The sequence below is a fragment of the Calonectris borealis genome, chromosome 14 (assembly GCF_964195595.1).
Source record: "Calonectris borealis chromosome 14, bCalBor7.hap1.2, whole genome shotgun sequence".
Lineage (NCBI taxonomy): Eukaryota > Metazoa > Chordata > Aves > Procellariiformes > Procellariidae > Calonectris > Calonectris borealis.
The window spans coordinates 18,781,739-18,806,819 of NC_134325.1; the positions used below are offsets into that span (position 1 = coordinate 18,781,739).

General features: G+C 36.0%; 1 protein-coding gene across 14 annotated transcripts in view; it reads right to left on the reverse strand.

Moving 5' to 3' along the window:
* Window positions 1-640: 640 nt before the first annotated feature.
* Window positions 641-25,081, reverse strand: part of LOC142088233 (uncharacterized) — a 46,494-nt gene continuing 22,053 nt past the window's right edge. For 7 of the 14 annotated variants that reach the window (XM_075163372.1, XM_075163371.1, XM_075163369.1 and 4 more), the window contains 13 exons: window positions 24,823-24,870; window positions 24,004-24,113; window positions 23,497-23,665; window positions 23,021-23,125; window positions 11,853-22,748; window positions 11,416-11,567; window positions 9,721-9,880; window positions 6,892-7,044; window positions 5,600-5,767; window positions 3,998-4,095; window positions 3,512-3,646; window positions 2,507-2,621; window positions 641-1,693 (listed from right to left, as the gene is read on the reverse strand). In XM_075163372.1, coding sequence (XP_075019473.1) covers window positions 1,535-1,693; window positions 2,507-2,621; window positions 3,512-3,646; window positions 3,998-4,095; window positions 5,600-5,767; window positions 6,892-7,044; window positions 9,721-9,880; window positions 11,416-11,567; window positions 11,853-22,748; window positions 23,021-23,125; window positions 23,497-23,665; window positions 24,004-24,113; window positions 24,823-24,870 — 12,468 coding nt within the window. In that variant the 3' untranslated portion in view covers window positions 641-1,534. The remainder of the gene's footprint in view (window positions 1,694-2,506; window positions 2,622-3,511; window positions 3,647-3,997; window positions 4,096-5,599; window positions 5,768-6,891; window positions 7,045-9,720; window positions 9,881-11,415; window positions 11,568-11,852; window positions 22,749-23,020; window positions 23,126-23,496; window positions 23,666-24,003; window positions 24,114-24,822; window positions 24,871-25,081) is intronic. The other 7 variants (XM_075163376.1, XM_075163374.1, XM_075163373.1 and 4 more) reach the window with 2 other exon arrangements.

A 25,081-nucleotide genomic window follows, 5' to 3' on the forward strand; every position in this document is an offset into this window, starting at 1 on the left:
CAGTGGTAACTACGGCTGGCAGCGTTTCCCGTTCCACATGACAAAAACAAGTGATGCAGAATGTCAGATACAATTTGGTAAATGTTAACTCTGCGAACGTAAATGCCAACCACTCTCTCTTTCTTACCTGCCACGCGACCGCGCAGCAGACCTCGCGTACAAGAATCCTTGGACCCTAAGCAGATAATTCACTTCACTAACATCTCTTCAAAGTCAACCTTGTATCTGCCCATCAGTAAAACTGATGGAATCCTTCTATTTCCGTGCTCATGGGGTTTTTCTTTTCCCACGAGATTTTTAGGTTTTTAGTCAAGCAAACAGGAAATCTAACGGCTACTCCTTTTTTGTGACTTTATGTCTACTCCTTTAGGCTCAGCTTGTTTTGATTGTGTCTCCATTTTATACAGATGTGAGCAGAAACGCAGAGAGAACAAACACCAACAAACAACAATACAGGGTGTAAAAACAACCTTGCAGCTTCCAGTGGCCAGTCTTCACAAATAAGATATTTTTGGAATCAGAGAAATAGTTGTGCAGTTTCAGAGAACATTGTAACAAAACATGGATGTATTAACATGCAACGCGTAACACTATTACACGTCTACAGAAACTGAACACAAATCGTCCTTCTTATAGGCTCTTAGTTGGAAATGTACCCTTTATTCATTTGTATCTTGAAGCCCAAACATGTAAAATATGTAAGGTTGTGTCTTTATAAGCTTGAATTTCATGTGTTGAGCAGCTGAGTAACATTTTACCCCTAAGACAGGCAGTAACTAGACCCACCAAGACAAGAAGTGCCAGTGAATTAAAAAAAAAAACCACACATAAGAAAAGTTACAGAAATTGCACCTTTAAACAACAGTAAAGGAGTAAAAGAAGTTGAAGACATTTCTTCATGTCATCTCAATTCTAAATCTTTACTGAATCTTTAATCATCGGCTTACCTCATTACCACATACATATCTGTGCACCTTGTCAGAGCCATTACAGACCATGTGGCCAAAGAAAAACCTTCTTAATTCTTTTATTTTCAGCCAAAAAAACCCAAACAAAAAAAAAAAAACAAACAGTAGTTCTTCCTTTATTGCACCCTATAAAACTTCTTGTTATAATCAAGAAGCCAATAAACAGTAATAGCTGAATATTCCTTTAAAATTTATATTTTAACTCTTAAAATAAAATTTATATAGAAAAGATATCATTTACAACCCATTCAGTAGTAATCAATCATTATGTACTCACAAACAATATTAAATAACTTGTATGCAGCAGTTTCTTTATAGGACAGAAGGGAATATTTTCTCCTTAGCAAATATAATATTCCACTGTTAAAGAGCAATTCAAGTCAACTTTGGAGCAACTGTGATATACACAAATTTCTTTTAAGAAGCTTAAGATTCATGTAGTGTAACAAGAATATATACAACTGTGTCCAGTGCATAGCTTAACAGCAGCATGTGAAAAGTCTATTATCTTGAATTGGCACACCATTACCTACAGGGGAATAGTTTACCCAGAAAATGCAGTGTATTCAGAGAACACCAGTGAGGCACAGTAAAACAACAAGATGTAGTGTAACTAGGTACGTGAGGAATAAATAGCGGGATTTTGCTCTAGAGGTCAGCAGCTTAGAACAGTAAAGACTTCGCCCTCGAAGCCATCTTCGGAAGGAAAGGGCTCCTCCTTTCATCTGGTTAGGAAACAAAAAACGTCAAATAAGTAATCGTGAACGCAAATGAGAAGAAGTTCCACTGCAACTTAAATTTCTGAGGCACTGTAAACCTTTTGCCTCTGATGCAGCAATGGCTGTCACAGCACAGGCTGTAAGCATAAGTGATTCAAAGGCCAAAGAAAACAGCATTCATAAAAGGGGAGAGGAACGGATACAAGGTATTTGTGTATTATGCAATTACACATACATACTAGAGATGAAAATGCACAATTATATGCATACACATTTTATTTAATGGCCACATGCGTAATATAAATATGATTACTCACATTTTAATTTGGACATATGTAATGTGTTCTATGGCATGGTTTACACAGCTGTCTGTATTTGACTCACCATCCACAACCCAAACAGAAGGAAATTAAGGACATCTTTTTCAGTAAAATGTACTTTCAATAGTCATTTGCTACTTTGAATGGCTGCCTCTACGGCCCACCCATCCCCACGATACTAACACAACAAGAGAGTACTTCAGTCAGCTTTTCAGAGACAAGGCAGCTTAGACAAGTAGCTGCTTCATGCCAGTGTTCACGTATAAAGAGGACAACCCAGTGACTCCCAGTCACTCAGAAGGGAAATCCGCACTCCAAGAATGAATGACAGTTGAAAGAAAGGTATAGCAGAGGGAAGACAGGAAAAAGGAAGGGGTAGCATGAAGGAGATAATGAGCTGTGCTGTCTTCAATCCAGTCTGCAACTAGCAGTATACAATATGCACGCCACTTTTAAGTAGCGTTAAATTCAGGGGTTTTAAAAGCTTTCATTTACTTACCTTTCGCACAACAACATGTTCGCTAGGATTGATGATTAAGGCTTCTCTTTCCTCCTCAGTTTCCATCTGAACAGTGTATTCGCTAGGTACAGCCCTGTAACTGCTTACTTCAAATCTAGAGAAAAATTAAAGGCAGACAATGGAGCACTGAATAATCTGCTCTTTTAAAGTACCGAATTCACATATGAAACATTATTTTGTACACTTACATTATTGCGGGAAGGTCCCCACAAAAAGCAGTAAGGCTTAGTTTATGTTACCAGGTCCTTTCCAGTCTCAATTTGCAATCTACTCTCAAGGTGTTTTATTTACTCAGAATAACCCCCATCATCCCTAGCTGACTGAAGAGTGATTTTCAGATGATGGTAGTGATGGACACTTTATGTAGGCAGATGGATAATGATATTTTAAATCTAAACAGTGGCTGTTCAAAAGCTGTTATATGTGAGATTTTTTTTCTAACTTGGAAAAAAAGAAATACCACTCACTACTGAGTCCAGCATCTGAAGCAAGAAGTTAAATAAAGAAAAAAAAATCCCAAAGCCCATAACATTTTCTTGATCCACAGAGTTAGACCTAGGTTTTTAACACAGTTACACATGCATTTTCATTGCTGTGGACTCACAAACAGGTTCCATTATTTGTTTGTTCTATTATTTGCTCAGAAATCTAACACCCATAGGAAAACCTATCACTAATCTCACTAAAAATAAAAGGCAAACAAAAAATCTGACATGCCGTTTTCAAGTTCTGTATTACACTCTGCATTTACTCCACGCATAGTGTAAATGAAAACCTCACCATGCATTTGTCCGAGGGGAAGCAGAAGCGAAAGATAGCTTTGTCTCTCTGAACATGCAAGTTATTTGATACCCACATAAGGGTTTAATGCAGCAATCTAACTGTCACATACTTCAAAAGTATAAGAAAAGAAAAAGAAATATGTTTTAGAGACACTTATTTCCAAAGAAAAAACTGTCTGTTTTACAGACAGGAGTATTTTACCTGTTGCTTCGCTCCTCAGAGAGTCCAAGAGCCTCTTCTGCTGCTTCTCTCCTCCTCTTCTCTTCTGACAGCGTTTCTGTCAGCTGTGAGAGAGCCTGCTGTACTGAGTCATATTGTTGCTCAGTCTCTGCAAGCCTATGACAAAAGGAAATCCGAAATCAATATTTTACACACTTAAAGAGTTAATTTCTTGTTCTTATTAAGGAATGTTCTTTTTTGTGATGAAGACTTAATTATAATGAGATGCTTTAGATTAGATATTGAACTAAAGTCACCAGTAAGTATGTATCTTTACAAAAACAAACCACAAATACTACCAGATAATAACAATTCAAGAATATGACTACGATTCATTTAATCCACTGTAAATCCACTTCTTTCTCTTTTTCCCCAAAATGCCTTAGAGGGATAGAAAAGCATTACTTTCACACTTACAACACAGCTGCCAGGGAAACAATATTGCTAATACATGCTCTCAGTCCTGACCTTTTTCGGAGTTCATTTAGCTCCATATTGTCTAGTTCAACAATAACCGCAGATCTTTCCTGTGGTGCTCCAGGGGGAACTTCGGCTCTAGTTTCATCCTAGAAAATATTAAAGGGGAAAAAAAGCCAGTTTTTCTAGTTGCTAAAAATCTTTATTTCAATTACAGAAGCCGTAAGTGCCACCAAGCAGTGAACAAACCACTCTTTGTGCCATTTAATCTTTTAATTTCCGGAGCTGCAATTTTCCAAATCTGTTTTCTAACAGAAAATTGGTGAAGAATACTGCCCGTGTGTGCTGCAGGACTTGAAGGATACACGTACACTGCGTAACACGGCAATCTCTGAACAGTAAGTGGAAGAAATGCATCTACACATACACATAGGATATAGCACTGACCAGAGTTTCATAAGTAACGCAGCTATTCCACTAACAGAATCTGAGACAAAATACAGGTGTGGTATCGCACCATATAGATATGCCAGTTCACACAGAGGTAGCGGAAATATTTTGCACAGGATTGCATTCTTTTTTCTCACATTTGTGGACTTCGTTCCAGGCACACAATTTCCACATTGTATTTCCAGTCCTCATAACACCCTCTGACTATCAGGACTAATTACTGCAGCTATAGCTGCCTAGGTCACTGCTGTAGCATAACATGCATGGCAGAGCAGAAACTCCTGGACATGCAGTAGGACTAAGACAAGTCATGAGCAACTTGGGATCACCAATCAGGGTGGCACTGATTAACCGTTTGGGAGCAATGGCTATACGTAAGTGAAGAAGAGGTGATGTCGAGAGTCTGAAGTTTCCTTTTTATCCTCTCTCAGATAATCTATGCTTAACATAAAGCTTAAAGCATACCCATTAGCAATGTTTAAGTTCAGAGCTAGTGAGCTCTAGGCAGCGCAGAAGCACTGGGAACTGTGGTTAAGCAGCCCCATGCTTTGCAATCAATATGTGAAAGAGTTAGAATCCAAATCCTCTGTGAGATAAGAAGCAGGGGATTCATTTATTTTGTAGTTTACAGTTCTCCTTGTTTGTGTTTATTTCCCTTTATGGAAAAGTAAGGGTTGTTTTATATAAGTATCCATATGATATTTTAGGGTCTTATATTAACTGATCATTACTGAATGACCAAGGCAGTACAGGAAAACTTTCGAAAAATGAAAAGATCACAAAGGAATAAGCTTACAGATGTATATGAGGGGTTGGCAAAGGGTACTGAAATGCTGAACTGGTGATATAGATCTCACTTCTGAAAATATTACTCAAACACCTTGCAAAACGATTCATGACTGCTGTGAAATTACCACTAAACTTTGCTGATCCAATGATTAGTGATCATCCAATTATCTCTGCCAGCAGTAGACCAATTCAAGATAATACTTCAAACCAAAAAAAGCATGTAAACAGCTTCCTTGAATGAAAAGTCAAATAAAAACAGTCTTACAACAATGAAGACAGTTATCTTCAGCGCATCATGGGCTAGCAAAAGTACTGAATCGGTACAACAAGAAGTACTTCATTTTTAGCAGCAAAACCAGAAAAGTGTAAGCACAGAAGAAAAAAACCTAAAAACATTTCCATGTATTTGTTTACCTGAACAGTGCTTTGGAAAGATGTCACTTGCATGGTCTGATATTCCCTCTCCAGTCTTAAATAACGATTTTGCAAGTCAGTGTAACGAAGCTGGTTATCCCTTAGAGTCTGCGAAAGAGTCTTCAACTGGGCAGACAAGACGGCATTCTCTTCTGCTGACTGCACAACCTGAAAGAAATTAACATTTAAAGAAATAAAAATTAGGAATTATCTTCTCCAGGAAATTACTACAGATTTGAGACCTGCTGTTGAAAACAACTGAGTACTAGTTTCAAAATTGCATCAACTTTTTGGCAAGCTTACAGTTTGGTAAGATTTAACTAGTTGTTTTATGAGCAGTGGAAATAATGAAACCTGAGGATTGATTTCCCCTTTCATCAATATGCCCAAACCAGAAACTCAGGGTTTTAAACCCCAATGCCTTCCTCCCCATGTTTGCTATGATATCACCACCTGGCAAAAGACAGTATATATAGCTGCTACTTCAGCTTATATAGCCAAATAAGCCTGATAATATAAACATGTTCACCAGGCAGTCCAGGAACAGACAGCAGTTGAGTTTTCATCTTTTCAAAAAACAGACCGTAATTTGGGTCTCCACCCACTACCCAAACAGTCATCTTTACTTGTAGGAGCTTGAGATTTCTACACCTGTTTCAAAGTTTGGTTAAAAGTGTTACTAGGTTTATAAAATATTTGGGTGACGGAGTGAAAACAGACACAATGACAGATGAAAGGTAACATAAACGTAATTTGCTTCCAACACCAGGCCACACAGAGAGGTAAGCATTAAGGGAATTTCCAAGAACGTTTACAAACTTTTGCAAACAAAACTGAACACAAACACACACAGGCATGCAGACAGACACATGCTTACCGTCTTGAGAGCCACAAAAGGGTTCATCAAGAAATTGTAAGGAAACATTTTTGAGGTACTTAAAATTTGGTATGAGCGCGCTAAAATCTTGTTCTGGCTCAGACAGACATCTGTTTCTGTCTATAATGAAAAATGTTTTACTTTGAGTAGAAGTTCAGCAGTGCCCTATCAACCTCTTCAGAATGCAAATTCAAATAAACCTCTCTCTGCCAAATAACAAGTCAGGAAACCCTGACAGAAAGATAATACTGACATTTAGTTTGCAATTTCTAGTCTGAGCCAACAGGGTTGTTTTGAAGAATCTAAGTTTCAAAGCACTCCAACTTTCAATTATACAAGACACCGCCAATTCAGCAATATTTCTAGCTCAGATTCACATGAGCTATTTGGGATCGCAGCTGTTGTTCTAAGTTACCTTTGAATTAATCTGCTGAAAATGCAGATCCTTCTGGTGTATCTCCTGAAGGCAGCGCTGCAGTTCATTCTGAAGCTGATTCTTCTCAGCTAAGACATGTTTGGTTTCCTCCGGCATGTCTGCACTTCCAGCGAGGGAGGCAGTTTCTAAAACCTTAAAAAGTATTAGCATATTCAGGGTAAATGGTATAAGAGTTTTCTAAATAATACACAACTCCAACACTAAACATACATATGGACTAAACAATAATTCCCTTTTCACAAGATCATTTCCTTCTCACAAGTTATTAGCACATTTGCAAGAGACTTTGTATATAAAACAAAAAATCTTCTACTTAGTGTTTTCAACCTAAATACTTCAATTAAAAAAAAAACAATAAAAAATTACCATGAAAAGGCAACCCAACTTAATTTTTAATTTGCAAATAGTGTGAAGCATGCAAAAAAAAAAAAAAAGGAAAAATATTAAAAGCCAGGTGAATATAAAACACCTTTCAAAAATTATTTTCAAACGAATAATGCATGGTATTCATGACTTGTAAAACAGCTATTCTGTAAATACGAATTTAAAGCTGAAAGTCCATTTTGAAAAAAAACCAAACAAACAAAAAACAACCCAACTTTATCACCAATTCACAACTTTGGCCGCCTTTATCTCTGGCAGGTCAACATTTTGATGTTAATCTCCAATAACGGAGGGAAGTGTTCCATAAAGCATTTCTCTAATGCTTTATGGAATCTATTTTCCTATTAAATCATGAAATAAAGACTTTTACCACATAAAATATTCCATAATCCAACAGACATTACTGTTCAATAGCGTTTATTCGTGATTTTAATCACAGAAAACGAACAGCATATGAGACACAAACTTGATAAACTAAAATGTTGTTTTTAATGAAATTAAAAGGAATACGGTTTACTTCCTTTGGCACAGAAAAGGCAAATAAGAATATTATTCCAAAATAACACTTTCCTTGAACCTTTAATGATAGTCTACAAAAGTAGACAGCAATTGCCAGACTGGGTGTCAGCTACTGCCTTTCTAAATCTAGTATTTTGTTCCTGGCAGAAGCCAACTCCAGCTGCTTCAGGGGAAGGGTAAGAACACTTCCATTGGGCACATCTCTCCCTTCTCCCCCAATTTCGTTCTATTCTAATCTGCAGTAATTAGAGATTGATTTAGGCTCTGATGAATGAACTTTACTAGAGCTTTAAAATTTGTTAGCATCGAGTATACAAATTATGAAAACTCTTGTTGTCAATGTAAACTACCAAGTTCTTTTTTTCCTCTTAAAAACTGTGTCCCTGAAAACACGTTGTAGCTATAATATATCTGAAAAAATGTTCACATTACCTGGAAGAGCACATCCTTTTACTAGTTTTGTATTTGTCACTGAATGTCCCTTATTCTGGGTTTCCAAGAAGTGAGAGTGTAGATTCTCATTTCACTTACATCCCACAGTACTATTAGGCTGGGGTTTTTCCCCTCTCATTTATTTCTTTCTTAATGTAAACAATCCCAATCTTTTCTGAATTTTCTTCTGAGAAGTTTTTCTATATCATACCATTTCTTCAATATTCAAATAACTTACTTGATTTAGACTGGTTTTCTAAAAATAAGATATATGCAAGTCATCTTGTTTGTCTATCTGTTCCCCCAATATTGGCAACAGCGAGCCAATTCTAAAACTGGATTTTAAAAGAAGGTTCATGTCTCAAAAAATTATGATGCTTCTATACTTAGTGTAATAATCACTGAACTGGGGGAGACAGATCCAACTTGATATTACCTATTGAGAGAAAAAGAAATAGGTAGAACACAGCTGTAGTACAGGCTGTCAGGCAGGTGATTAAGTCAATCAGCACACAAGGACTCAGTGACAATAAATACATTGTTGGCATCCTACAGGTAATAGTACAGCATCCTATTCTCTTCTGAACAAGTGTGCTATAGGAACAAGCAACGACACTGGTGTTATAACAGTCTGAACAGTAAGAGGACGCATGACAGAGATGAAATTGGCACAAGAAACCAGAATTATATTCCCACCTGTGGACATAACATGGTTCATCTCAGCTACTACAGGAGAAGAATCCCTCCTTGAGTTGCCTGAAAGTTCCCTATCCTCTTCTTGATTTGAAAGAATTAACTAAGAAACCTGTAAAGTGCACTAGTTCTTTTTTCCCTTTCCAGTATGTGTCTTTATTTATCAGCACCCAGTCTGCTGTTGCACCATGTTTGAACCTTGGGTTTGTTTTGGGGGTTTTTTGTTGTTTGTTTTTTTGTTTTTTGTTATTCTGGATTTAGCTAACCTGAGATAGTAACTTATAAGTAATTAAAGTAATCTACTAAAATCAGCAACTCGGCAACAAGCAAATACGATTACCTTACAATGTAACCACAGCAAATTGTTACTCCTTGTTGACTAAGAATCAGTAACCGTTATTGGTTCATGACCTTCACCTTTTGCTTCACAACCATTTCATTTCTTTATGAAGGTGCTTTCCATGTTTTTAACTATTAAAATACAACACTGTTATTTTGTCAACGTGAGAAACTCATTCTTTTTCTTTGTTTAAAAGAAGTTGACCAATATATCAGACTCTGTTAAAAAGTGGTTTTAATAATTGCAACTGATTTGCCTGAAATAGTTGTAACTTGCTGATTTGACCCCAGGCAACACTGACTACAGGTAATGCACTCATCAGCCTTTGATACTTCACTATCATATGCCGCACAGTTCTCATTTGGGAAGCAGGCTGCAAATTTAATACAATAAACTGATGGAATTAGATTCGTGCTTCCTGCTACATTTCATTTGTTTACCTTGACTGGGTAATTGCTGCCAGTGGAGACCGATTTCTTAACAATCATGTCGTGTTGCAGCTTCTGTAGTTCTGCAATCTGTCGGTCTTTCTCAGCAACTGTGATCTGATATTGATTTCGCAGTGCCTGGGACTCTGAGAGGAGGAGGTTGTTTTCCATTCTGAACATAAAATGTTAGACTAGACGTTAAACGATAATATACTACATACTAGTGAATGAAAAGGATAAAGCTGTACTCACTGTTATTTCTGAAATAAATAATGGTATTTTTTGAATAGTTATATGCAAATACGGAGCACTAAGTGAACATTCTCAATACATACTTCAGTTTAAAGACATCTGCTAAAAAAAAAAAATCATCAGAAAACAAAGCCTGGAAAGTGATGTTTTCTTCATTGGCTTGGAGATGAGAGAAGTTCATTTGCTGTACAGATACTAACGTCTGTTAATATAGTACATACTTCAGCTACCTAAAAGATACGGTTTCGCAGCAAAGCAACTCTAGTTGTGCAGAGTGCTGCTCAAGATAGCCAGTCTACCCTATTGCAAGTAGACAAGTTTGAAAAGGAATACCCTAGACGCAGAAGACTGAAATAAACAAACACGCCACATCTCCAGAAACGGCTGTCATACACAGGCAATATCACAAAGGGCATAAAAGTAATTTAAATCCTTTTGAATTCAATTTAATATATGTTTTTAAAGTCTGGGGGGAAAAAATGGAAAAAGACTATTCATGCTGTTCACTGGTTAAGTCTACAAGTTAGAATGAGGTTTGAATATTTCATGCTAACTCGCTCACATTTGCAAACATAAATATGGGGCTGGCCTTTTGATCTACGCCCCCTCCCCCAAGAGCTTTTAGTATAAAACGGATATTATCTTACAAAGACTTGTTAGAGACCTAGAAATTGCACTACGGACAATAAAATGCTGTAAGGCACTAGGACAATGCCTACTGGCCTCAAATTCAAACAAAATTATCTTCACTGAACTGATCATAACATGCTTTCGCACTTCAATCATCTGCACAAGTTTAAAAGCTTGAACGAGAACAGCAGTCTAAAATGACCAAATCTTGATCTGCCTCCATTGAGTGCCACTTAAAAATGGCTATTGCCTTCTTTGAAGCAGACCCATGAGGCATTCACCGAATTAGGCCTGAGGTGTCACATTATTCATTTGTCACAGATGATGCAAGATGTGAACAGTGCTGAAGTGGACTCTTGAATCTACAAAAATAACGCTCAAATGTGAAATGAAGTTGATTTTCAATATGTAGTTGAGCCAAATGCGCAACACCTCAGACATCTTTTAAAAAAAGAGATTTGGGGGGAAATGTTCAGCCACATCAATCGTTATTCTAAGAAGGGAATATAATACCAAGCATTGAAATAAGATCCTTAAACTGTAGTTCCATATATCCAAGTCACCAACAGAACAGAAAACATTCAATTAAGACTGCCTGAAACTTTATATAAACAAAGAGACCATTACATAAAGCTAGAAGGATAACCACGAACAAAGACGACTCTGTGGAAGTTGATTTAGCACATTACAGAAATATTCTTATCCTACTTCCTGCTAAACTATACATAATTTTGGGTTTGTGTCAGTTTGATGTCAGGTTGTGAAGTCACTAAAGAATTCTGAACCAGAACCACATGTACTACTTGTTAATTTTAACATTTATACCTTAATCCAGCAAGCTCATTCTGGTATGATGCAATCTCTCTCTCAGTTTCTGCTTGGAAGGCTTTTGTCTGATGCAATGCCTTCTCCAAATCATCAACCTTGGTCTTCAGTTTTGATATTTCAACAGCTGCTAGGCTGGCTCCTTCTTTAGCCTACGTTTAATAAACATGATTAGTGAACTGGAATGAAAACTATATAGTTGAAGTTTTATTAGTGCTAGAATTCTAATTACAGAATAATGTTTTTTCCCCATTTGCTCCTGTTTAACAGGATAATTACCTAAACTCCCAAAACTGTAAGCACGTCTTCTCTAGTCACACAATGTTTTCTTAGCACTCACATAATTTACAAAGTTAAACTTCAGAATCCATAATGTCTCTAAGCATTCTCTGCATTAAAAAAAAAATTACAAAGCGATGTCGCTGATTAAAACTTACCAATCTTTCCCTATTGTTCTGAGGCATATCCAAATTACTTTTAAAAGAATTTATCTCATTGATGCTGTTGCAATCAATGGGAAATGAAGCTGTGCCCTGTTTTGTTTCAGAAGTTACCTTCTGATTGCTGAGTTCCTGCAGCAATTTGTCTCGGTCATCCTGAAGACTGGCCATAGCCTTGGAAAACGCTTCAATCTGGTGAACATAATTCCCACACTCAGATGAGAGCCTGCTAATCTCCATCTCACGACTAACTAACGTCCTACAGAGATTTTCAATTTCATCAGCAATCTGATCAAGTGTAACCTTATCTGCAGCATCAAAAATAACCCGATTCAGAAGAGAATTTTCTCTGAGCATACTGATAAGATGTAATTTAAAGCCACGCAATTCAGCTTCGAGTTCATCCCCTTTCTTTTTTTCAGTCTTGAGTTCAGATGTGTATTTGCTCTGAAGTACCTTAAAGTCCTCTATTATCCTATCTCTGTCATTTTGCAGAGCAGTCATTGCTTTCCCAAAGGCCTCATTTTGGGACCTCAGCTCACTATTTTGAGACTGAACATCTAATATCATCTTCTCTGCAAAAGCATCAGGTTCATCTCCATGTTCAAGTGTCAGAAGAGTCTTACTGTATTCCTCATCTGCACCCTTAGTATTTCTGCCTCTTGATTTCTGGAGTTCTTGAATCTTCTTCTGAAGATTTTCTCCATACTGTCCATTTGATACACATTCTTTTTTCTGAACACTATCACTAGTTACTAGTTTCTCTCCAGATTCAGAAACAAGTTTCTCTTTGTTTAATGATGCAATTAAAGATTCTAAATCATTTACTTTAGACAACAATTTTTTATTTTCATGTTCCAAAGATACAGCAGTATCCTTTTGCAGTTCATTGGAAAGTTGCACTTCTTTCATTTGTTTTTGAAGATCGTATTTTTCTTGTTCAAGGCTTTTAATACAATCCAATTTCTGCTTAAGTAAGTCTTTCAGCTGATGGTCTTTCAGAGATAAAACTTGGTTAAGATCTTCCCTATACTTTATCAGCTGTGCACTTAGCATCGCATTTTCAGAATGAAGATCATCTATCTGATTGAGAAGTATCCGTAATTCTTGTTTCAAAGCATTATTTTCACTTGCATTGCCAACTATAAGACTGTCCCGCTGATTTAAGACATCTTGGTGAAGATGTTCCAGCTCTTTGTATTTAGAAAAAAGATCATCCCGATCATTCTGAAGAGATGACATTGATTTTTTAAAAGCATCTATTTCACTGGCAATTGCAGCCTTATCTTGACCTGCTTTGTCTGCTTTCATCTGGAGATTTCTCAATTCATTTTCCATCCTCTGGCAGGACTCCTCAGATTGTTGTCTCTCTATCTGCAAAGACCTTAACTGAAGTTCATACTCTTTGATTTGTTTTCTATGTTGAGTCTGTACCTGAATCAGATAGTCAGAAATTTCATCACCTTTTGAAGAAATGAGTAAGGAAATTTCTTTGTCTTTATTATTCAGCATGATCTTCATTTGCTCAGAAATGGTAATCTGCTTTTGCAATTCAGCATTAATTTTTTCCTTCTCAGCTAGCAGCTGTTGCAATTCTTGTTCCTGTCTTGTAAAATTACTTTCCAGAGCTTTTATCTCTCTTCCTGCACTTTTACTATTCTCTATGAGATGATTAAGAGAATTATTTTCCTTAAGGAGTGCTTGCAAAGCTGCTTCTTTGGACTGAAGAACCCTTTCCAATTCTTGCTGCCTGTTAAAAAAAAAAGTATTTTCCTCCTTTATTCTGCAGAGCTCTTCATAGCGTTGTATATCAAGAGATTTTTGCCTCAAATACAGTTCATCCTTTGTCTCCTCTACCACAGAATATTTGGTATTCAATTCTTGAATCTGAGTAATTTTGTCTTTCAATTCATCTTGTAAAGACATTATTCTTTTATTACCGTCTTCTATCTGTTTCTCTTTATTTTGGATGGCCTCTTTGAACTGCATTTCCCAGGTTTTCATTTCAGTGATTACCCTGTCCCGGTCATCCTGAAGAGAGGACATACACTTTGTAAAAGCAGCTAATCGTGCCAAAGCTGCATTCAAATCTGCTTGAAGTTTCTTGTTTTGAGAGTCCTTAATGCTAACTTCCTCTTGCAAACCATGAATCTCACTAATTGCCCTATCTTTTTCTCTCTCAAGGGCACCGTGTCTTTCCTCTAGGTCCAAAAATTCTCTTTTGTGAACCAATTTTAATTGTTGAAGATTAAATTCCAATTCTCTCTGATATTCTCTCTTTTGAATTTGTAGTTCGTCTTCTTTCTTCTTCAGTTCTTTTCTCCAATTCAGATTCTCATCTGTAAGCCTGTCCACTTCATTCTTTGACTGATCCAACAAGTTCATCTGTGATGAAAGCTTTCCCTTGAGACAACATACTTCTTCATTTGACTTCACAAGCTTTTCTGACATATTACTTAAGTCCTTTTCGAATTTTTCACTTTTTGACTGTGACAGTTTCACAGATCTTTCCAAATCCAGGATCAGCTCCTGGAACTTTATAGAATCCTTTTGCAAATGGTTGATCTCCTGCTGTTTCTCCCTTAAGAGTTCTTGCAATTCTTTCGTTTTATTTTTACTTCCATTATTATCTCTCTGAGCACTTTTCACCTTCTCCTCAAACACTTTTACAAGATGTAACTGCTGTTCATCTTTTTCTCTAATCATGTTACATTTTTCTGCCTTTAATTCTTCCAGTTGCTGTAACAGCAAGTTATTCTGGACCTGTGCTGATTTCACGCTATCAGTAAGATGATCAACTTTTTTAACATGATTAAGCAATTCTGTCTCAAGAAATTCTCTCTCATTCTTTACTTTGTAAGAACTTTCTTGTACATTTTCTAATTCTTCCTGTAACAGACATTTATCATCCTCTAAAATCTTAACTTTTTCATTTAGACTAACAATTTCTTGTGCAAGACTTTTACATTCCATGTCCAGCTTTGTTAGACAATGATTTTTATGGTCCAAAGATTTTTCAGTTTCTTTTGCTTTTTCTGAAATTAATTTTCTTTCTTGTTCTAGGACAAGCACATCTTGTTCTTTTTCAGAGAGTTTATCCTTTAACCCATCAATGTCCTTTAACAATGATTCATTCTCATATAATGCATCATTGATTTTCGATTGCATATCATTTTGGTACACTTCCATTTGAACTTGGAGCTCTCCCAAAGCTGTTTTAGTTACAGTGATGTTATTATGAAGGATATCATTTTCATTCTGAATTTTCTCTAAAGCCTGCTTTAAGTTTTCAGAAGTTTGTTTCAGCTGCTCGTTTTCTTCCATTAGCTGATGATTCTGTTCAGTGAGTTCATGAAGACGATCCTGGTGTTCTTGCATCCTTGCTTCTTGCTCACGTATCTGCCTTTCTGCTTTACTTTGTAATTCATCAACTTCCATTTTCTTGGATTCGCCAAGTTGTTTCAGTTGATTCTTAATAACCGCATTTTCATCAATGAGTTTTTGTAAATGCTTCTCAAGAGCCTCCTTCTCAGATTCTCCTTCCCTGAGCCTCTGAATAGCCTCTTGCTTCTCTTTTCTACTGAGATCAATAACTTGCCTCATATCTGCTATTTTACTACTGATATTCTCATACGCCTGAAGAAGTGATTCATACTCCTGCTTTAATTCACTATGTTTAGCCTTCCATCCTGTTAATTCAACTGTCTGAGAATCTTTTAAGGTATTTAGCTGGAAAGAAAAGGCCTCTTTTTCCTGAACTATAGTCTCCATGGTGGACTTAAGACTTTCACATGCTGCGGTGAGGTTTTCGTTTTCAGTCAACAGTCTAGCATTTTCAGAAACAAGGCTCTCCTCTTCAGACAACGGAGAAACAGTACTTTGTTTTTCTCTACCAAACTCTAACAAGTGTTCAAGCATACCTGTCTTGTTCACCAGTTCTTCTCTTTCCAACATCAGCTTATCAATCTGGTCTTTCAGACACTTATTTTCTCTCAGGGCTTCTTTACGTGATATTAAAGCCGCCTGTAATTTTCTTTGAAGGCGCTCTCTAGACTTCTCTTCTGCTACAGTTCTTTGCTCTTGTGGTTTAGAATCATTTACATTCACAGTTTTTGCCAGTGTCTCTTCAATCATTTGCATTTGTTTCTGGATTGGACATTCTGTTGCTTCTCTCAGTTTAGTTTTCCCGGAATAATCAGTCTCTGATAGTTGAACACAGGTGCCTTTACCTCGTAACTTTCCTTGAAGGGAATTACTGTCCGAACAAAACTCTCCCAATTCTTTTTCAGTAGCATTTTCTTCCTTAAGCTCTTTGCATGACACCACAGCTCTACTCATCTCAGCCTTCTCATGTAGTGTACATAGCTCTGTCAGAAGTTTTTTGTTTTCTTCACTGAAATGTTTTACCTCCTTTTTCATATTAATTAGTTCCAAATTTGACTTTTCTAAACAACTGAGAAGTTTCTCTTTTTCACTCTTCATTTCTTCAAATGCTGTTTTGTAATGGTGGGCTTCTTCTCGGCCCTCCTTTATAGCTTCGTTTAATAATTCCTTTTCCAGAACAAGTTTATCTTTGAAATCCGTAAGTGAACAACGCAATGCTTCTATTTCCTCATTCTTTTCTGCAACCTCCTTCTCAGCTTCAATTCTCAACCTCTGCAGTTTCTCCTGGCTCATCTTGTAATCCTCTTCACTTTTTTTAATAAGTGCTTCTTTCTCATTATTCACATGTTCAAGTGATGTCTTAATGTCTACAGCTTCAGCTTCATATGCTTTCAGCTTTTTCTGTAGCTGCTTTATGTCCTCCAACAAGCTGCCCTTACATTGCTCCTGGTACTGCTCCTGCTGTCTCAAAGAGTTTAAGTTGACTCTTTCTTCTCTTCCATCACCAAATTCAACTGATATTTTTCTCAACTCTTTCTTTAACATTTCTGTTTCCTCCTGAAGTTTTGCATAATTACTTCTTAGTTCTTTTAATTCAGTGTCTTTACTTGCCGCTGAAGTGATCATGTTTTCTGACTCTTTTAAGGATGCAACCTGAACCTTGCTTCTTGGTTTGTCTGATTCCAAATTCCTTAGGTCTGCTGCTTCTTCTCCCAGCACTGCCTTAGGTGAAGCCAGCTTTTTCCCTAGAGGGTACTCTTCTAACTGATTGAAGTCAAGTTCTTTACATTTTGTTTGAAGAACTTCCCAGAGTGCTTTATGTTCTTGTTTGAGTTGCTCAAGGTGATTTTTTTGTTCATCAAAATCTGCTGCAAGTTTAGTGTGCTCTTCCCTTTCTTTCTGAAATTTTTTCATATCTTCTTTCATGACCAAAAGCTCCCTCTGTAAGGCTTCTTTTTCTTTTTTTAATTGATTCATGACATTAATGTCACTGTTGGGGTCCAGACACTTCTTCCTGTCCCCAGCACTTAAACCAGGCTCTTCTGAACTGCAATTCTTCAACAATTTTTCCTTCTTCGTAACTTCAGACTTCACCTTTTCAAGAGCTAAGAGCAGCTGAGAACGTTCCTCTTCATATGCACTGGCTTTTTCATCAAGCATAAATTGCATATGAGCAAGCATGCAGTCCTTTTCCTCTAAAGATTTTAGGTTCTGCTCACATATATTTTGTTTTTTAGCAATGACATCATTTAGTTCTGCAATATTGTCCTGAAGTTCCTCTAAATAAGAGGCTTTTGAAGACAAAATTTCAGTCAAATCACTTATTTTGGCATCTTTTTCTAAAAGTTGTTGCTTCAAAGTTCCAAGATGAGACTCAAAATCTTTATTTTGTACTTCAACTAGTTTCAGCTTATCTGTTAACTCATTAACTTTCTTCAACAACTCCTCTGCTTTTCTTTGCTCTTTTTCTATTTCTTCCTGTCCATTCTTTTCTAGTTTTCCAACTTTTTGCATTAGATCTCTCCTTATTATCAATGCTGCTTGAAGTTTCTTTTTCAGATTCTCTTTCTCCTTGCCCATTTTCTCAAGATTAAACTGCATCTCCTCTTTTTCATTCATTAGATCTTTAAACACAGCTTCTCTACTGCTCAACGAAACCTGATTATGTTCCAGTTCTTTCTTACAATCCTCAAGTTCTTGCAATACTCGTTTTAGTTCTCCTACAGAACTATTATGAACAGCTTCAAGGTCTTGCAGTTTGGTATTTAATGTATTTTTCTCTTCAGAAAATTTCAGCATTTCATTAGACAATGATTCCACAAGCTGGGTAACAGAACAGTCCTTTTCTTTCAGTTGCTGGCTTAGACCAGAAATTAAGTCCTTCTGCTGATTTACCTGGGACGTTAAGTTTTCGACGAGTTGATCTTTTTTTCCCATTTCTTCAAGAAGACTTGCTACTTTTTTACCTTCAATGTGCAGTTTTTCTTCACTGGTTCTTACTATTTCTTCTGATTTATTTACCTTGTCTTGAAGAAATTCAACCTGCTTATTTATTTCTGCAAAAGACTCTTCCCTTTCTTGCAAGAGAGACTGTTGCTTACATACTGTTTCCTTGACTGTGACCATTTCTTTTGACAGACATTCAATTTCAGATTTGTATTTGCCCTTCATCTTTTCAATCTCATTCTGCAGCAACTCCTTCTGCTTCTCACGTGACTGCATACTTTCTAATTCATCTTTCATGGTGTCTATTTCTTTCTGTTTTTCTAAAAGCACCAGTTGCAATTGTTCTCCTTCTGTTTCTTTGCTCAAAATGGTGGTTATCAGAGTGGAGAATTTTTCCAACTGAATTTTACTATCAGTTAGCTGCAGTTCAGAATCTGAAGTCTGTGCCATCTTTTCTTTACATAAAAGCCTACTACTAAGCAATGGAGATAAGCTCTGAGTTAATTTCTCTTTTATAAGATCCAGCTCTTGCTGCAAAGACTGGATTTTGCTATCCTTTGATTTCATTTCACTTTCTAAACTGCTCAATTGCTCAGTAAGATTATTGTTTTGTAAAGTTGCCCTATCAAGTTCTGTCACCCATTTGTTTTCTGACTCAAGTAGACTTTGTTCAAGAGTTTCAAATTTAAGTTCTAATTTAGAAAGTTCTTCACCCTTCACACTAACCTGCATCTGTAACTTCTCTTTTTCAGTCTTCATCTGCAGTTTGACAGCATCTATCTGCATTCTTGAATAATTCTCACTGGTTTCTAGTTTTTCATTGATTTCTCGGAGCTCTTCCAATTCCTTCTGCAAATGATTTTGAGATGTAGTAAGTTGGGCATTTTCAGCCATCAGCTTATCAGCATCTTCTTGTAACCGATTTTTTTCTTTCTCTAAAGACTCTACCTGGCATTGCAGACTACCTATTAAAAGCGCATTGTCATGGCAGTCTTGAGATGATTTGGAATTTACATTGTTCAACTCTAACTTCAAATATGCTATGTTATCTGCCTGTTCAGCGCTCTTCACACGCAGAGACTCCACAGCCAATTCTTTTTGCTGTAGTTCTTCTTCCCACGTACTTATTTGGTCTAGTGCTTTTTGATGTTCATTTTTAAGAGAGTCAAGTTCAATTGTCAAAGAATCAATTTTCTTCTGATTAATATCAAGCTTCTCGTTCTTTTCCTGAAACTCCTTAGTAAGGTTTTTCACAGCTGTACCACTTTTCTCTAATTTTCCTCTGAGAACCTCAATCTCACTAGAAAGAACATTAATGTTGCTATCTGCCAACTGTATACTGCTATCTTTCTCCTTCAAGGAATTAAGCAGTCCAGCAATAACTTCTTCTTTTTTCCCAAGAGCTGCATTCAACTCAGTTCTTAGTTCATACTGTGCTTCAATTTTCTCCTGAAGAGATAAAAAGGCATCTTCTCTCTCATGGAGTAGTTCTTTAGATTTCTGTAGTTCTTGTGTTAGTTCATGTACCTGACTTTTGAGCTGAGAAATTAAATTTGTCTTCTCTTCATCTTTCCTTGCTTTCTCCTTCAGAGTTTTGAGAAGACTTTTATTTTCCATAAGAGATGACTCCTTTTCTGATAAGGACTGGTCCATCTCAATTATTACATTCTTCTGATGTTGTATTTCATTTTGTAAATTCACTTTCACTTCCTCCAGCTCTATTACCTGTTTCTTTAAGACCTCACATTCATTCTCTTTCTCTTGAAGTTGTGTCTTTAAATTCTCACTTGATAATGAAATATTGTTGATGGTTAATTCTTTTTCTGAAACAAGTACTTTTAATTGTTTTGCTTCAGAGGCTAAAAGCTCCAACTGTTTCTGCTGCAAAACGGAAGATTCCTGTACCTCAGAAAGCTGTGCTTTTAAACCGATGTATTCATCTAGCTTTTGTTTTAAAGATTCATCCTTCTGTATTATTGAATCATTCAACTGGGATGATTTTTCTGTCACTTTTCTAAGCTGATATTGAAGGTCAGAAATAACCTCCATATTCTCAGACAGTTGAACCCTAAGTACATCAGACTCTTCAGATTTATCTTTTAATAACTTTAATTCTTGGGATTGCCTCTTAAATTCATTTTCTTTTTCCTGCATTGCGTGTCTAAGCTGGCTGGTTTCAAAACCTAGGGCTTGTATTTGGTTTTGCAGATCTGAAATTATTTGCATATATTGCCCTTCTCCTGCCATTTTATTATCTTTCATCTGCTGAATCAAAGCCTCCTTTTCAGAAAGGAGAGTTTCTTTTTCTTCAAAGACAATTTTTAAGTTTTCTTTTTCAATCAAGAGGCCATCAATTTGGTCCTTCAGAGCTAAAATATTATGACTTTGTTGGGACAAGTGTGAAGTTAAAGCAGCTACTTCGTCTGACTTTTTCATTACCATAACATTAACTGTTTCAATGTTTACTTTCAATTTTTCATTTTCTAGAGCTGCTGTATGTGCTTGTTGCCTTGCTGAAGTAATTTCAGACTGTTGCTGTACCAACTGTGACTGAAGAACTTCACATTCACGTGACTTCTCGCTCAATAAGCTTGAAAAGTCCTCCTTTTCACGCTGAAGCACATCCACTTCTTTGCTTAATAGCTGTAGCTGATTATTTATAAACACTGTACTTTCTTCCATTTTTTCACAAACTTGCCTATGAAACTTCTCAAGTTCTGTATCCTGATTTTTTACAGTCAGGTCTCTTTCCTCTACCAACTGAGATAACTTTGTTTTTTCATCTTTAAGATTTTTAATTTCATCCTGCAACTCTCCAATACAAAACTTACTCTCTTCCATTGCCTTACGTAATGAATCATTTTGAAGGATTTTCTCCTCTAGAGACCTGTTTGCAGCTTCAAAATCCAAAGTTACGCTTTGAATTTGTTCCTGCAGTAGTAAATTCTTTTCCTTACTATGGCTGAGCTCTTGGACTAGGCTACTGCATTCAGATAACTTATTATTTAACATTTCTTCTTTCTTTATTTCTTTGTCTCTAGTATCCTTCAGCTGAATGAGAAGTGATTGCATTTGTTCATGCAACTGTTGTGTCTGTTCCTTCCTTTCAAACAACTGATCAGCTAGCACATTACATTCCTTTGTTTTCTCCTGCAGCTGTTCTGCAACTGATTTTTCTTTTTGCTCGGCAAGTATTGAAAGTTGTTCAATCTCTTTTGCCAGAGTGTTTTTATCACAATTTAGTACTGAAAGAGTTTTTTCATACTCAGCAGTGCTAACAGATAACTTATTCTCTATTTCTGCTACAGCCTGGATTTTCTTTAACAATTCACACTCTTTTACATCCAGGAGTTTGGACAAATTCTCATTTTTACTGATTAGTTGTTCCTTCTCTTTTTTCACCATATCTATACTTTTTTTCAGATACTCATTTGCTTTTATTTGCTCTGCCAATTTTTCTTCTTTCCCTTCAAGATCTGCCTGCAATTGCTTATTAGCTGAAGCTTTCTCCTGTGTCTCTATTTCCATCTTGTTCATTTGTTTATGTATTTCATTTAATTGGTTATTAAGTTCTTTGCAACATGTCTCTTTGGCTTTCAGATCTCCAGTTAATTTAAGTTTAGTCTCTTCATTTTGCTGCTCCAAAACCCCAAGTTTCTGCTCTAATGAAATAATAAACTCTTGTTTCTCTTGCAATTCTTTTTTAATTGTTTCCTGATGTTCAGTATGTTCTATAAGCTTCCTAGATAACTCAGCCAACTCTTCATCTTTTTTAGCATTTTCCAAAACCAGTTTGTTGTATGAATCTTTAATTGATTTTAACTCTTTTTCAAGTGTCTGTGCTTTACTCTCTTTCTCTTTAAGCAAATTGTTCCATTTTTCCTTTAGAGTATTGTTTTCCTCAAGCTGAGATTTCAAATATTCAGTTTCTTTTCTTTGTTTATCCTCAGTTTCTTGTAGCTTTTCAGATGATTTACTAATTTGTTCTTTCAGCAAAGTAATTTGTGACTCACACTCCGCAAGTTTGTTATGGTATGCGACATTGTTGGCTTTGATTTCAGAACGGAGATCCTTAATTGTAATGCTGTTCTCACTGCTTTGTCTTATTAATTCCTCATTTTCTTTGATTTTAGCTTCATTCTCAACTCTAACTCTTTCTAGCTCTAGTCTCATTGTATTACTTTGCTCAGAAAGGACAGATATCTTCACACTTGCATCTCTTACATCAGCTGTTTGTACTTCTTTCAGTAAATGAGTTTCCCTTTCAGCCTTTGATAAAGCCTCTTCCATCCCTCGTATTTCTTCCTCTTTACATTGCACTTGACGCTTCAGGATGATAACCTGTTCAGAATATTCTGTCACATTCAAAGACAGGACAGACATCTCCCTGTCTTTTTCTGCCAGTGTTTCTTTAAGATTATCAATTTCTCTTTCACGTTTCTGGAGATCTTGAATAAGTTGAGATCTTTCCTCTAAATGGCTTGTATTCAGTTTGTCAAGCTCTTCATTTGTCTGGTCCAGATCCAGCCGCATTGACTCTACGACGCCATCTTGTTTCAAAGTCTAAACATCAAGAAAATAATGTTACAAGAATACTTCAAACATATGTTAGAGGGAGAAGTACACTCCACATGTAGAACGAGTATCTAAGGTAATCAATCTGTACTCAACTGTATAGTCACAAGATAACCATGTTATTCTTTAGATTGTTTCAGCATAGAGAAAGTTTAGTATATGAAATTTTTAGCAGCTAATGATGTTATTTTGCTGACATTTAAATGGGCCATGTCAAAAGAACATAACATTTCTTCTCTTACTTTGTTTTAATGAGTTACCTTTTCCTTCAGTGTAGCAACTTTTTCTGTTAGATCACCGATGACTGTTTTCTGCTCAGTGTTCTCCACTTCATAAATACTGCATTTCTTTAAGGCTTCATTCAGCTTAGCATTAAAAATAAAAGTCAATGTGATAGAAATATATAGAATTATATTAAAATTGTGATGTTAGAGTTATAATATTGAGTTTACATAACAGTGGAGTCTATACTTTGAAATTAATAAACGAGGATAACTTATCACCCCAATAAAATACAAATACTTTCATGCAAAGCTCTGTGTTGGGTCTAAGAAATCCTGACACCCAACTTAAAGCGAAACAATTACATAAAGTGAACAAAACTGTAAAGGAGCAGAGCAAAAACCTTCAGATACAGAAAACAGCAATATTGCTGCTGGGACACAAATAGAAAATTATGGCTAATGCTCACCAGTTCTAATAAATTAAATACTATTTAACAATAACTTTAACTTACTTTTTGCTCAGTATGCACAAACTTTTCTCCAAGCTCTTTGTTCAGAAGATCCTTTTCTTGAAGCAGTTTCCTCAAAGTTTCAATTTGTTCCAGTTTTTCTGTCGTACTCAACAGTTTTTGTTCTTTTTCTCCAAGTGAAGTTTCAAGGAAGCTATTTCTGTCACTTAATCTAAGAAGAAAATACATATTTAGATATTTTGAAAACAAAGCTTGCTTTAAGCTTTCTAGACTTATTAGCCCCAAACTATGTTCCTAAAAGAATTTTTACACTTTCCATTTAAACAAAACTAAATTTTTGTTTAAATTTTTGTAAAATTTTTTGTTTAAATTAAATAAAAATAAAAAAATAAATTTTTTACAAAAATAAAATTAATGCAAACAGAAGCAGGAATCAAGTAACTTTTTTTTTTTCCAAGTGTTTTAAGAGATTATACTTTTCATTAGAAGTTTAAGCTTAAAGCAAAGAAAGCTAATCCTGTACGGAGTTGTAAAGAATCTTTATTTTACCCTTTAAGCTGCTCATTCAAGCCAGAGATCAGAATTTGATGCTTTTCCGCATCTCGCAATTGTTGGTTGCGTAATTGGGTGAGTTGAGTTTGCAAACGTTCATTTTCATTCTGCAACAAAATAGTAATGAAGAGAATTATCACATGCAAACACCCAGAATAGCATAAGATAACTGGAGTCATGAAAATCTGACTCTTCGGGAGATTTACATCCTACATGGTAATAGAGACCATTTTTCTAGCACTTTAGCAGGTATCAGTGCAAAATACAACACTAATATCACAAGTTCAGTTGTGATACTAGTTCAAATAGATGCAACCCACCTTTCAGAAATACCTCCTTCAGCAGTGCTATGATAGCATGAACTCAAGGATGATTGCTGTGTACCCAAAACAACACACACACTTATACTGTGTTAAGGCAGCTTACTTATCTTAACAGGGGAAGCTACTGCTTTGAAAAAATACTTTCCTCATTGGTTTGAAGACAGTACCGAACTTGCAAATTTTTTTTTGCCTTTTTTTTTTCAGGTTGAAGGAATGCAAAAACCTGCATATGGGGGATTGTGGAGAAAAGAAAAAGGAAGCAAGCTTCATTCACACAGCTTTTTTTTTTTTTTTTTAAACATAGTACAAATCTCCTACTCTAGCCAGATCCACTGCACCAATTCAAAAACAAAACCACAAAAAAAATCTGACAACAGCAACGAAAGACCAAAAGCAGAACACATATCCAGAATCAACAGCAAATAGGACAAACATGGCAAACTTGTCACCTCTAATGAAAATAAGCTAGCATTTTGGAGGAGGCAGAACACACCTGTACCGCCCTCAATAGCTGCCCTTCTTCATCTACATCAAACGTTACCTGTATTGAAAGGCTTTGTTACAAAATTCTCAAGTAATAATTACTGTAAGGTTGTCTTTCATCTTAAAAACATTAATTTTTTCTTATATATGTGCAACTTAACAGATAAAGAACTATGAATAATGGACCAAGCCTGAAAGAGTTTAAGAGATCAGTTGTGTCATTTAGTGAAAACAAGGTTTACAAATTATTAAACGCAGTAACTTGTCAA